Source organism: Paramisgurnus dabryanus, chromosome 12, assembly GCF_030506205.2.
Source record: "Paramisgurnus dabryanus chromosome 12, PD_genome_1.1, whole genome shotgun sequence".
Taxonomy (NCBI): Eukaryota; Metazoa; Chordata; class Actinopteri; order Cypriniformes; family Cobitidae; genus Paramisgurnus; species Paramisgurnus dabryanus.
Window position 1 is genome coordinate 31,879,904 of NC_133348.1, and position 13,461 is coordinate 31,893,364.

General features: G+C 35.9%; 1 protein-coding gene across 1 annotated transcript; it reads left to right on the top strand.

The window, feature by feature from the left end:
- Positions 1-133: 133 nt before the first annotated feature.
- On the top strand, positions 134-10,461 carry LOC135750108 (uncharacterized). Its single transcript, XM_065268876.1, has 18 exons — positions 134-272; positions 4,045-4,203; positions 4,441-4,611; positions 4,874-5,035; positions 5,638-6,450; positions 6,945-7,036; positions 7,352-7,613; positions 7,720-7,756; positions 7,835-8,005; positions 8,091-8,222; positions 8,336-8,462; positions 8,556-8,692; positions 8,809-8,908; positions 8,986-9,065; positions 9,157-9,257; positions 9,968-10,043; positions 10,138-10,276; positions 10,359-10,461. The coding sequence occupies exons 1-16, from the start codon at positions 134-136 to the stop codon at positions 9,997-9,999; spliced, it is 2,715 nt and encodes a 904-aa protein (XP_065124948.1). The 3' UTR covers positions 10,000-10,043; positions 10,138-10,276; positions 10,359-10,461.
- The last annotated feature ends 3,000 nt before the right edge of the window (positions 10,462-13,461 follow it).

Below are 13,461 nucleotides of genomic sequence, written 5' to 3' on the forward strand. Positions count from 1 at the left end.
GACAGCTCTTACAGACTTTACAGTCGCTACAACTCGTTCTTACAAAACGATTTAAACTCAAGTTTATTTACAACGACAAGTCTACATCACTCCAGACAGTCGTGAAATAAACTCGAGGTAGACGAATAAGATCATGTCTACATCAAAAGAGAAGCTCGAGACAGGACGCGGTGCACGGGATGCTCGGCGAAAGTCAAACATCTCTGCACCTGCTACTGCGCGAGTAATCTTTACCCTTCCCGGGGAAATTCCTGATGAAGAGGTCCCAACAGGTCAGTCAAGACACGATTAGCAAATATTGAAATTTTTGTGACTGGTAAAAAGCGGTGAAAACCGGCTACCGTTAGATCAGAGAGATGCGCTGTTTTCATCAAACATTTAACTGATCAAACTTTATTTATGACACAGACAACCAAAGTAAGCGCATAAATACTATAATGTGAACATCAGTGGTGGACAGTAACGAAGTAAATGTAATTCGTTACTGTACTTAAGTAGTTTTTTCGCGTATCTGTACTTTACTCAAGTACTTTTATTTTAGGAGACTTTTACTTTTACTTTACTACATTTTAAAGTCAAATATCTTACTTTTTACTCCACTACATTTTAAAAAATCGGTCGTTACTTTTTATTTATCAGTGGATAAAAAACGTAACTGGGCAAACTAAAGCTGCACAAAAAAAAACTAAGATGCACACGTGATGCGTCAAACCACCAATCAGGGTACAGCATGCGCTTCGTTTTAAACTTGTTTTGGTTGCCGCGCTGTATCACGTAAGCTACGCGAGTCACTCGAGTGCAGCAGCCAGCCAATGCATCGTTTGGAGAATGAAACTGCATTCAAAAACAACGGAGGAGATTACTGACCCGTCACAACAACAATGGCCTTATTTACGCGAGTTTTTTAAAGTCCTTGAATAAAAGAACGAGTCCTTTGTGTCTTCTCTGCCTGCCTTGAAACTGCGCTATTTCGTTTGAAAAGAATACTCTTTCAAATCTAAGGAAACGCGTAGAGGTAAGCCATTTTTATTCTGGTTATATTTTTAAATGAGCAATCTTAACAGTAGCTTCCAGAAAACTGTTAATTGTGTTGCTAAAATATATACGACGTTATGAATGAATTTTAAGCTATGCAGGCTGAAGCTATTTTTAGCCGTATAGTTAGCTGTTTCACTTAAGTTCATTGTATTTGAAGCTCAGTGCTCTGTTATTTTGAAATGACAATGAATCACTATCAACACTGTTGTAAAATATAAATTACATTTTGACTAGCCATGCAGTGTATGATGCTTAAACAGGCAGGTGGATTGGAGTGCTCCCTATTAACTGAGATTGTTATTAATATTTTCAAAAGTTTTGCTTCCAAAATATATAAATACATTTAATTATGTATAACAATATACATATGACATGCTAAAGCACACAAAACGTTTCTGAAATTATATTCTGTAAGGCTTGTTTTATTTGTCAAAGAAAGGGAGACTGATTTCTAGATAACGTTATGTATTTAATGTTTTGAAAACTATTGTGAACCTGTGCTTAAGTCAAGTTTTTATTACACTTATACTGATAAATTATTTTACAAATAAATCTTGAAATGAGACTTACTGCTCTCAAATCCTGTTATTTCATTTGATGCTAAAGGAAATTTTTTGTTTTTAAGGTTTTAGGCTTATGATAATTTTAATAGACATCAGTGTCTGATTTATTAATGTCCTTTTATTAATTGATTGGTTAGCCAAGAGAGTTATTTCACATAATTTGAGTTTTGTGACAAAAATGATACGGCCATAATAAATCACAGTACTTTTGTACTTAAGTACATTTTGAGGCAGATACTTTTGTACTTTTACTCAAGTAAAAATTTTAAGCAAGTACTTCTACTTTTACTTGAGTAATATTTTACCCTGGGTATCTTTACTTTTACTCAAGTACACGATTTGTGTAATTCGTCCACCACTGGTGAACATAAATAATCCATTAGTGTTCGCTACATCTCAATATATGTGTTGGCACTGGTTAAATTGGGCCGGAGCGCACCTCCGCCTCCTCGGGTCCACAACACACCCTGCCGGAGCTCAGCTCCGTCTCCTTCAGCAACAGGGTTTAAATATTTGTAATGTCGTTCGGGTCGTTTGAAATAAAGATGCCATTTAAACCTTTGTAATTTTGGACCGGATTAGTTTTACAGGGGGACCTCTGAGAAAACATAGGTCCACAGTGTTTTTAATCCCGTCCGAATCGGCCATGTCTGTGTTTTTCTCTGCAACCTCTGTAAAAATTCCAGAGCAATTTACCTAATGTTTTTCGCCAAACTCAGAGGTCTTCTATGTATGTAATCCCGTCCGGATGCAAATGTCTTTGTTTGTTTGCAATATCTTTTGAAAACGCGGTTATTTTCGTGTTTTGGCCAACGTGATCTGCCGTAAGCCTAAGGTCTTTCATTCAGATTTTCTTCCATTCGGCGGGATAAAATAATTAAATCAAGACGAGCTAAATATCTTACACTGTTAAAACACTGTAATATCAGTAACTTTATAAGGTAAGAAACTCAACCTTATTTTGTTTCACGAATGTAATGTTAATTAATAAAGTTAATAAATTGTTATTAATCATTATTTCTTAATGTCTTTATGTTTATTATAATTTATATAAAACACGTAGGCTACTTTATATGATTTGTAGAAGTTATTTTGATTTGTTAAAATTAAATTAATTAATTAGTTATTTATTATAGTTATTATAATTTGTCTGTCTTACTGTGGTTAGCTAATCTAGTAATGGATTCCTGAAGAGAAACATGATGAGGCATTGAGAGGAAGTTGAAAGAAGATACCTCAAATAAATCCTCAAATAATCCTTATGTTGTAAATAATGTAGGCCTATGATATAATTGTATTGCTATATGTAAAGACGGAGACACTAATATTCGTCCTCTTAACGGCTTAAATACAGGCCGAAATTGTATTAATTATTAAGGTAGCCGACTACGCCACCTGGGGGCCCTATGAGACCCAGGACTCAAAAGGACACCACATTTAATTTAAATCACTTCACAAAGGGCTGGGCATATAATATTGACAGTCATGAGATGGATCAAGTTACAAAAACCTTTTATTAAATACACAGATAATAATATTTAAAATGTGGGAAGCAATGCAACACTCAATTAAAAAAATAGGTTATTATTCAACCAAAAATCATAATTTAATTTATTAGAATTGTGTGAGACTGCATGTAATGCACATCTACAGGCTCTCAGTGGCCCAGCTATCATAATAATTAACCCTGTAATTCCTGGGCAGATTTCATATGATGATGTAATTGATGACTACCTCAAAAAATGTATGCACAATCAGGGTTTAGGGATGTTAAGTCTTTAGTTTTCAGAATTCATTTAAGTAAACATTTGGAATGTGTTTTTATAATATAGTTTGTATAAATGTATAGTATAGTATTGTATTTTATAATGTCGTTTTTAAGTATCACATGTAATGATCAAAATATCGCTTTGTGAGCCTACAACCGCCTGTAAAAAGGTTTAATGCATTTGTATCTTAAGATTTCATTAACTTTGTGAAGTTGGCAGACGATCTCTAAGCCACCTGCCATGTAAAACAGCTTCTGGTGTAAGTTGCATAATTATGCATAGGACCTTTATAATGAAATATTGAATGTTCGTTTACAAACATGAATAAAAACAAAAATTAAACTGAATAACATTTAGTGTAATTGTGGTATTGTCGTATGTGTAAAACTATAACATTATCATAACAAAGCCAGGGAAAAATGTACCTAAAACCTACTTTACTGCGGTAACATACCGGAACTCCACACAGATCAGAAATAACTAACTCCCTCAGTTACTCGCATTTGTTTGCAGGCTAGTCTTGCCACCGCTAATATGGCCAAGCGGCCAAATAGCAGAAGTGTCATTTTATAGAATTAAATGTTCTTTACAATTTCTGTTAAGAAACACGTTAACTGTTACTGTGCAGATTTGAATTAAGTTTATAATGTGTTTTTTATGTCCGGTCTGTCCAGCTGTTAGACAAAATACCATTTTGTCTAACTCAGCTGAGTTCGTGACCCGCAGCGGTGTACACGATGTTCGCCGGAGGTCAAACATCGCTACACCTGCAGCCGGTCACGTAAGGTTGACCATTCCAGGAGAGGTTGATGATGAGGAGTGGAGCCCAGAAGGTCAGTAAAATATTTACATTTGTAATATATAAGTTTTGAAACACTTATTCTATATATTTTTCCACATTTTACAATATGAATAAACTGATCAAAACTATGGAATAACACAGTGCAACTAAAACGCATATAAAACAAATATAATTTATATAATATGTTTGTCAAAATACCACAATAATTATACAATATAATGTGTTATATCTTATTTTATAATGTGTTGTTCTTCTCTGCTGTGTCTAGCTGTAAGACAGAATACCATCCTGTCTTCTCCAGCTCGTGGGCTTGTGACTGGCAGCGGTGTACGCGATTCTCAGCGTAGCTTGAACATCTCTACACCTGCAGCCAGTCAAGAGAGCAACACCCTTCAATGGGTGGATGAGGATGATGATGATGAGGAGTGGAGCCCAGAAGGTCAGTCAGTGTCCCCATTATAATGACACCTCAAATATACATAGTATATCAGTTTTGAAACACTCATTCTATATATTTTTCCACATTTTACAATATGAATGAACTCATTAAAAGTATGGAATAACACAATGCAACGAAAACACATAAAATATTTCTACAATAAGTTTTATAATGTTTGTCAAAGTAACACAAGAACTATACAGTGTAATGTGTAAGATTTTACATAAGTTTATAATGTGTTGTTCATCTCTGTTGTGTCCAGTTGTAAGACAGAATACCATCCTGTCTACGACAGCTCATGGGCTCGTGACCAGCAGCGGTGCACGTGATGTTCAGCGGAGGTTGAACATCTCTACACCTGCTGCTAGTCAAGAGAGCATCGCCCCTCAAGGGGCGGATGAGGATGAGGAGAAGAGAGAATCAGGTCAGTCACAACATTATAATGACACCTCAAATATAAATCATATCTGGGGGAGTAAATAACTGGAAAATGTTTATATTTGCATGAACTATAGAGTACATTTAGGTGATTTAAAGTATGTACTTCAGTCATTTTAAATATGTACTTAAGTTGTACTTGAGTTGTAGTGACATTTGAAGCCTTTTTTGAGAAATGTTTGCCACTTTAAAGTGATAGTAAAAATATAATTTACAAACATATGTATAACAGCTCAGGTAGCTTTAACACATTTGAAAGTCGAGATTGTAACAAAAATCTCAGGAATGCAAATTCACAGTTTTGCCTCCAAAATATGGAATTACTTTTGTGCTGCTGTTATTTTTTTATTTGAAGTTCGAGGTTGTGACTTAATTCTGATTTCAAATTGAAATCGTGACATCCTTAATGTCCAATGTTTGTGAATGGTCATTGTGAAACGGTTACATCCAGCCTTATTTACACCTAAATTCACTTAAGTTGCACCCAAATTTTTTTTATATCTAGCTGGTTCATTTATTTGACTGATAGGAGATATATTAATAATGTGGTAACATCTGTAATTTGTCTTTTCTGTTTCTGTCTTTTAGAAAATCAAACAAACCAACGGAAGAAAAAGGGCATCCGTGCTTTCTTCCAGAACAAATTGCAAGCTATAAAGCGTGCTTTTGGTATTCGCCGAAATGAGTTTCAACTGGATCCAGCTGATCCTCAGCCAGGCCTATCCGGCCTGCAGGCAAGAACCCGTGAAGATCAAGTTGATCTGCAGAAAGGTCCATCTGGACTCAAGCCAACGGGTTTTCAAGAACCAGCAAGGTGCCTGCATGGTTCTTTTACCCTGGAGAAAACACTTCTTCAGGAAGAAGCTGATCCCAAAATTGGTCCGTTCGACCCGGAGCCGCGTGCTCAACGTGATCAGACTTTTAGGCAAACAGGTGCATTCGACCTGAAGCCACGTGCCCGTAAAGATAATTGGCAATACAGTCCCATCGGACTTGAGCCAGCGGGCCATGAAGAGCCAGTCTATTGCCAGCCTGGTTCATTTTCTTTGGAGAATACAGTTCTTCAAAAACTGGCTGATCCTAAAATGGGTCCTTTCGACCCGGTGCCACGTGCCCAACGAGATCAGACCGATAGGCGGACAGGTCCATTCGACCTGATGCCACGTGCCTGTTTAGATCATTGGCAACACAGTCCCATCGGACTTGAGCCAGCAGGCCATGAAGGGCCAGTCTATTGCCAGACTGGCTCAGTTTCCTTGGAGAAATTAGTTCTTCAAGAAGAGGCTGATCCTGTAAATGGTCCCTTCGACCCGAAGCCAAGTGCTCCACACGATCAGTCTTATAGTCAGCCAGATCCATCCGACCTGCAGTCAAGTGGTGATCAATGTGCCTACCCTTCAAGTGAGTTTACTGTTATTATGTTCTTGTTCACTCTATCCGGCTTTTTATTGTCAGCTTTATTTTTCTCTCTTGTCAGCTGTTCCTCTCCTAACTGTTTTAAACTTGTGCCCAGTTACTGTAATAAGTGTATTTATACGGCAGATGTTTATCTAATATCTTCTTCCTGTATTCAGTCTGTTATGTGTTATTCTGATGGACTCTTGTTATAACACAATGAGCTTTTCCCATCATCTTGTCCTGATTTTCATTTTATAGAAATATTTGGGTTTTTTTATGGTTGTCCTGCTGTTTCACTCTTGAACTTGATCCCAAACTTTCATCTTGTTTATTCTGCTAGTAGCTGATTAGCATTGGATGTACTGAACAACCCTCCATTATCTGCACATTCATTAAATTCATTTTAATTCTCTCTGTTATATTATAATCAGCACTGCTGTTGGAGTTCATGTGGAATAAAAAAGGCTTATGTTCATTTTGTATTGATTGTTTTTCAGGGGAATCTAAATATTTAAATAAAGAGGAAAAGGAGAAAGGAGAAGTTGACTATGGTGTTTATGGGGAGAATCGCAAATCCAGTGGCAGAAAGGTAAAACTGCTCTTCATCAAACAGCCAAACGTAACCTAACATATAGATCCATGTTCAGTAACAATTGATGACAATGACACTTTTCAATCAAACCACATATCACCTTATCTTAATAATACACCTTACCTGTTATGTCAAAGGTTGTGCTATAGACCTGTTACAGTACAATATGTGATAGTTTCAGGAGTTCTTTTAGCGACAACATAAAACATTACGACATGTTTTTGTTACTGTATTGTCTTTTTGAAAGTAAATACAATGTTTAATATCTTGTTTTTCTTTTTTTAATTATGCTTCTTCCTCTGGTGAATGAAGAGTACGACAATGGAAGATAATCATGATGGAGAACGCAAAGAGAGAAAAGACAAGAAGAAGAAGAAGAAAGGAAAGCTCCGCCGTACTTTGAAAAAGATCTTGGGTTGTATTTTCCCTTGTGGTGACGACGCACAACTGTCTACTGCCCCCTCTACACCAAGGCCAGCCACTGTTGGAGGTTCGGCCATGTTTGCAGTCAACACTTCCTCTGATAGCAGTGATGATACGATGACTGCAGAGCAGGATAAAGCTATTCTCAGAGGTAAGAGAAATTATAAATGTTTAGACGACTACATGTCTGTAGCATGTACTCATTGTGTAATGCGTGACATAATGTTGAATAAAAATGTATTATGATTTCTTCACAGAGAATGTCGGCATGCAGATGCTATCTGCTATGGACTGGTAAGTAAATAAATGTACTCATTGAAATCAAACGTTAAACATGGTTAGAGTTGTAACACATTTATGTGGTCGTCTTAGGCTTGCACTTGAACAATTCTATTCGGACCTCTGCTCATATGAGCTGACTCAGCATGAAATACTGCAGTTGATTCAGTGCAGTATTGAGCGTCCAAAACAGCAAAGAGTTAATGATCAGGATGATCATCAAAAAGATGCCAAAGGGCAGCAAGTGAAGATTAAGGACATGGGGTGAGTACCTTCATCATTATCAGATGTGTTTGACTGTGGGTATCAAAGCTGTCCTATAACTGAGCACTCTTTGGTTCTCTGACAGTTTTCCGAACATCGGGAACACATGTTTCCTGAACTCCACCCTCCAGTGCCTCCTCAATATGTCGCCGATCATGCAGGACATCATCTCCCAGCAGAAACACTGGAAGAACGAGCCTGGATCAGAAATGTTCAAGTAAAGTCCATTACTAATAAAACCACTTTAACATTATATCAAAACCTTTCCTCATGTAAACTGATGGTAAGATGCTAGTTTCATACAAATTAAATATATTTATTTCACTCCAGGGCTTTATATGACCTGCATGACACCAGAATGAAGAAGATGAGCACCGACCAGAAAGCTCGGCTTCTGGCAACCATCAAACGTTGCATTGCCAGAAGGAATTCACATTTTAGTGGCGATAATGAGCAGGTAGGGGAGCCTCAGTCATGTCAATATATCTGTAAAATATATTTAAATAAGTTTTTGTTATTTTAAGCTCACTTTTCTCTTTTCTTGTGTAAGGATGCTCATGAATTCCTTATGACCTGCTTGGAACAACTAAATGAGGAGGCACAGATGTGCCGGGATTCCATACATGATTTCCGTAACCCTGCAGCGCACATGGATTTTAAGATCATCCGGCTGCGCACATGCAAGACGTAATGACATCACGCGAACTCACCTGCTCACATTCATTTAAATACTTTCCATGAAATATACTTTTTGTGTATCTAACATTAAAAACTTTTATTTCCTTCTGTTGTTTGTGTGTTAGCTGTGGGAATCAAAAGCACTCTCTGGAGGAATTAAACTGCCTGTCTTTGGCTATTGGTCCTCAAGGATCATTAATGGAGAGCCTCCAGCACTACTTTGCAGTAAGGGTCACTTCTGAAATAATGAAGTATTATAATGTTATTGATAGCCAGTGATTTGATTGATATTATTTTTCCAGGCATCTTCATTTGAATGCCGCTGTAGTGAGTGTGGAGGTGATCAAGCCTTGGAAACTGTGCAAGTTCAGACCCTACCAAAGTACGACACCCTGTCCATCAGAGTTCATCAGTTATTACTCGATACAAAATAAGATCATTCACAACTTCTGTTCGTTTTCATTTCTCTACAGGGTTTTGGTTCTTCTTGTTACAAGGTTTGACATGTACACCCTCGAAAAAATCAAGGGGTGTCTGGCTGTTCCTGAGGAGCTCAGTCTGTCCGGCTTCACAGGTACAGTTTATTAAACTCTTACAGAAGATACTAAAGAGTATTTTTATAGACAGCGAGTAAACAGACAAATCTTACATGCTTTATATTACTAGAAGTCTAGAGAGTTTTATAAAACAAAAATGGTGATGTTAAACGAATGTCTTCATGTCTGGTATCTCATAACTCTTGCTTGAAACAACAGAAGTGCAGTGATTGTAAATGATTACTCCAAAGGAATATTTAAATCCTTTTTAAAACTTGAAGTGTGCCTTTTTAACGTAGGGTCAGACAGCAGTAAGCAGGTTTCAGATTTTTCCAGCCAGCAACTTGAGGACAACCAGCAGGTAAAAATCAGCATAGCAAATCTAGGGAGAGACACTGACCAGCATCAGGTGCAGATAGAAATAGACATAAGAGGAGTTACATGAAAGAAATATTAGGGATTGAATTGAGGAGCTCAGATGCAAAAGCCGCTAAACGTTACCTCCGTCAAAATTAGATAATGACATTACCTTTTTACCGCATGTATTATACGTTCATCTAATACTTTCTGCTTTATCCCGGCCTCAGGCACTTCAGAAATGCTGGTTTGTTGGCCGAATCCAATAAAACTCTGATAAAAAAATGCTAACTTACAGACGGTTTTGCATATGAGCTCTTCAATTATTATTTTAGCAGCATTTCTTAAAACATGTCTGCATTGTATTATGAGATCTCTGTTTCTCTAATAGTGGCAGACTGCAATGGGCAACGCAGCCTATAAGCTCACTGGTGTTGTCTCTCATTTGGGGTCAAGTTTGCAGTGTGGTAAGAATACTTGGACACAAAATTATTTTGTTCTTCATTTCTTCATCTACCTTTTAAAGTTGATTTTATTAAATGAGGTCATCTTGTCTTATAGGTCACTACATCAGCAACATTCGTGACCCTTCTGGAGCTGGCTGGATTAAGTGTGACGATTCAACTGTAAAATCCATCAGCTGGCCAAGAGCATCCCACACCATAGAAAAACACGGCTATATGTTTTTCTATGTGAGGAGGTAAATAACCTCTCAATGTTTAAATCCTTACTCATATTTAAGTTTGATATAAACTTTAAATATTCTGTGTTTTGTGTTTCAGCTAAAGCAGTGTCAGCTGAAGGATCCTACCTTAGATCCTCACGTGCAGAATGTTTTATTATTGTGTTTTTTAGTTTATTTTTAATCATTTGTTATCTATATAATTGTTTATTTGATTATTCTATATTATTTTATCATTATCAATTTCATTATTATTATTTTTATCATTACATTATTGTTTACTCATTTATATTGTTTATTAATTATTATATTATTTATTCATTAAATATATTTATATAAATATATGTTTCATGTGTCTTATTGATTTCTTTGTTGTTCAGTCTCACATTTGTGAAGTTTCATGAGCTGTCCTGTCTCTCTGTAAACAGAGATAGATAAAGAGAATGTTTATGGAAGCTCAAGGTTTGTGGGATGTTGCTATTAAGCATTTTGGTGTAACAGTGAATGTTGAATTCATGCTGGTGGGACATGGGTTGAACGAGGTTTGAACATTGAGACAAATGCCAATGAAGCTGTCCATCAATTAAACTCTGTTCTATTTTATCATCTAAACCTTCGTCTCATGTCCTCTGCTCGTGGTGTTCTCTAGCAATGATTGATCAACCTCTTAACTGACAGAAGCCTGTTAAACAAGTAAACTTATATTTTCTGGCGTCCGGGGCTGGATTGTTTTTTATTTTGTCTGTGGTGTGGAGTTATAGGCCTAAGTTATACACTTGATCCTTGGTTTAACTGCAAAACACAATAAATACATTTCCTCAGATTAGTAAAAAAAGTACTTGTGTATTCCTGCCTCAAGCAGCCCTTCTGAGAGGACTTTCAGCACAAGAGGAAATATTGTAAGATGTCACTGTGCTGCTCTGAAGACAGATGCTGTGCACAGTGGCTCAGTGGGAAGCACAGCAAGAAGGTCTCTGCTACAGTAGGTCAGGGGGTCTTTCTCTGTGGGGTTTGCATGTTCTCCCTGTGTCAGGGTGAGATTACCCGGGTACTAGAGATGCCACATTGCCCCACCTCCAGTGTGTGTACGGAGTAACCAGTACGGATATAGAATTGACAATCATATAGTATTCTTTAACAGAAATAAGGCAATAAAATGTATGACACAGATCATTGATACTCAGAATTTGACTATTATCATCTAACAGTTGAGCAACTAATAATATATTAGAATCAAACCACTGTCTAAAAAACTAAGATTTTCTCTGATGTGTAAATATATTTATTATTCCAAATAAAAAAAGAGTGAGGAGAAAAGTTATGTTTAAAGATTAAACACCATGTCAAAAGAACTTGCCTGTGAAAATTAGATAATTTAAGAGGTATTTTGTTTACATCAAAACTACATCTAAGAAAAAAATTAATACCCCCAAGTTGATCAAATAAATAGTTCGGAAAGATATTCCATAAACAACAATTATTTTTAATAAATCTTTTCAGCCAATTTATTTTAAAAGTGCAATACAAAGTTGTGAAATCCACGACATTCAAACCTCCCTGATCCTGAGGATTGCTTTTCTTTAAAAAATGAGGTTTGTTTTTCCAAATAAAATCATATAACAATCTGTCGAACTCTTAAGTAAATGTTTTGAGCAGACTAAACGGAGTGGTATGAGCCACTGGACATCGGAAGTGCCACTCGACGAGCCACTAAACGGAGTGGCACGTGCCAGTGGCTTCTGTACGTAAGATGCCATGCCACTTTATGTTAAAACTGCTACTGTAAATGGGTCTAAAAGTCGCTAGATGTAGCAATAAGGTTGCTAAGTTGGCAAGCAACACAGTCACTGAGTTGGCAACACTGCTTCAGCCAATCCCCTTTTTAAGCAAGTAAGCCCCACCCACTGATTAACATTGAATTTGCATACAAGTTGAAAATAAAAATGAACACAAAAATTCAAACGAAATTAAAAACAGAACATAAAATTAAAACTGAACTTTACATTTTAATTTTGTCCCTATTATTGCTTGGTCATGAATAAAAAGCCTTTTAAAAATGTATTTACAGATTCCTTTTCAAGCTTGCCTTTTTATTTTAATATTGTCAGTCTTGACTCAAGATTGTATTATAAATGAAATGTCAAATCATCAATTTAATTTAATTTTTCAATTTGGCCGGAATGATGCTTCATCACTTTAAAAATGAAAATGAAATAATTTAATATAATGTTTTAATTTTTATTTTTCATTTCATTTTCAAATTTGGGACATATTTTGCGATTTTCTTTTTTATTTTATAATTTAATTAATTATTTTATAATTTAATTAATTAATTTTAAAAAAGTCCAAAAATACCTTCCATAATTTTGCTTCCATCTTGTTAATCAAACAATTAATCTCTCGCCCCCTTGACTAAATCACGTTTATACCTTTACTATGATATATACATTATTGTTTATTATCCTTATTTCATCACTGACTGTTTATCTTCAGCGAGCTGAGCACAATGCGTTGCACATAAAATACCGCTCAACGCTGCTTCTTTTCTAAAATAATAAATTGTTGATAAAGCTACCGACATTCAATTTACAACTGTCATTATAGTTACAGGGATCCTGTCCAAAATGACTAGTTTGACTCGAGTTACTCGTTCAGGGTTAATATTCATACTGCATTAGAGCTGTGACTGTAAGCTGTTGTGTGAACAGAACAGACCCTGGAACTGACACTTTGTAACAAAGTTATATTTGTTCACATTAGTAAATGCATTATATAACATGAACAAACAATGAAAAATAGAGAGTATATTGTATTGTTTCAGTGACAACAAATAAAGATAATCAGAATATCTGGTACTGGCGTCTTTATTTAGTCCAGCACACAATGCATGTCTCCATTACAACTCTCCCTCTAGGGAATGCACGTCATCTTATATTACATTACTGCCACCTGCAGGCATCAATCAGTACTCATCACAATAGATACTCATTACATATATAAGCATTTATTAATTATTGTTTATGTCAATACAGTAATTGATGTTAGTTTATGGTGCATTAAGTAATGTTCACAATTTCAACTTTTATTCAAAAAAAAAAAAATTAGTAAATGCTAGAATTAATAAAATGTACAATAAATAAATAATTATTAAAAAGATCAATTAAAGGCGGCGATTAATCATTTTTTATTTTTATATAGTGAGT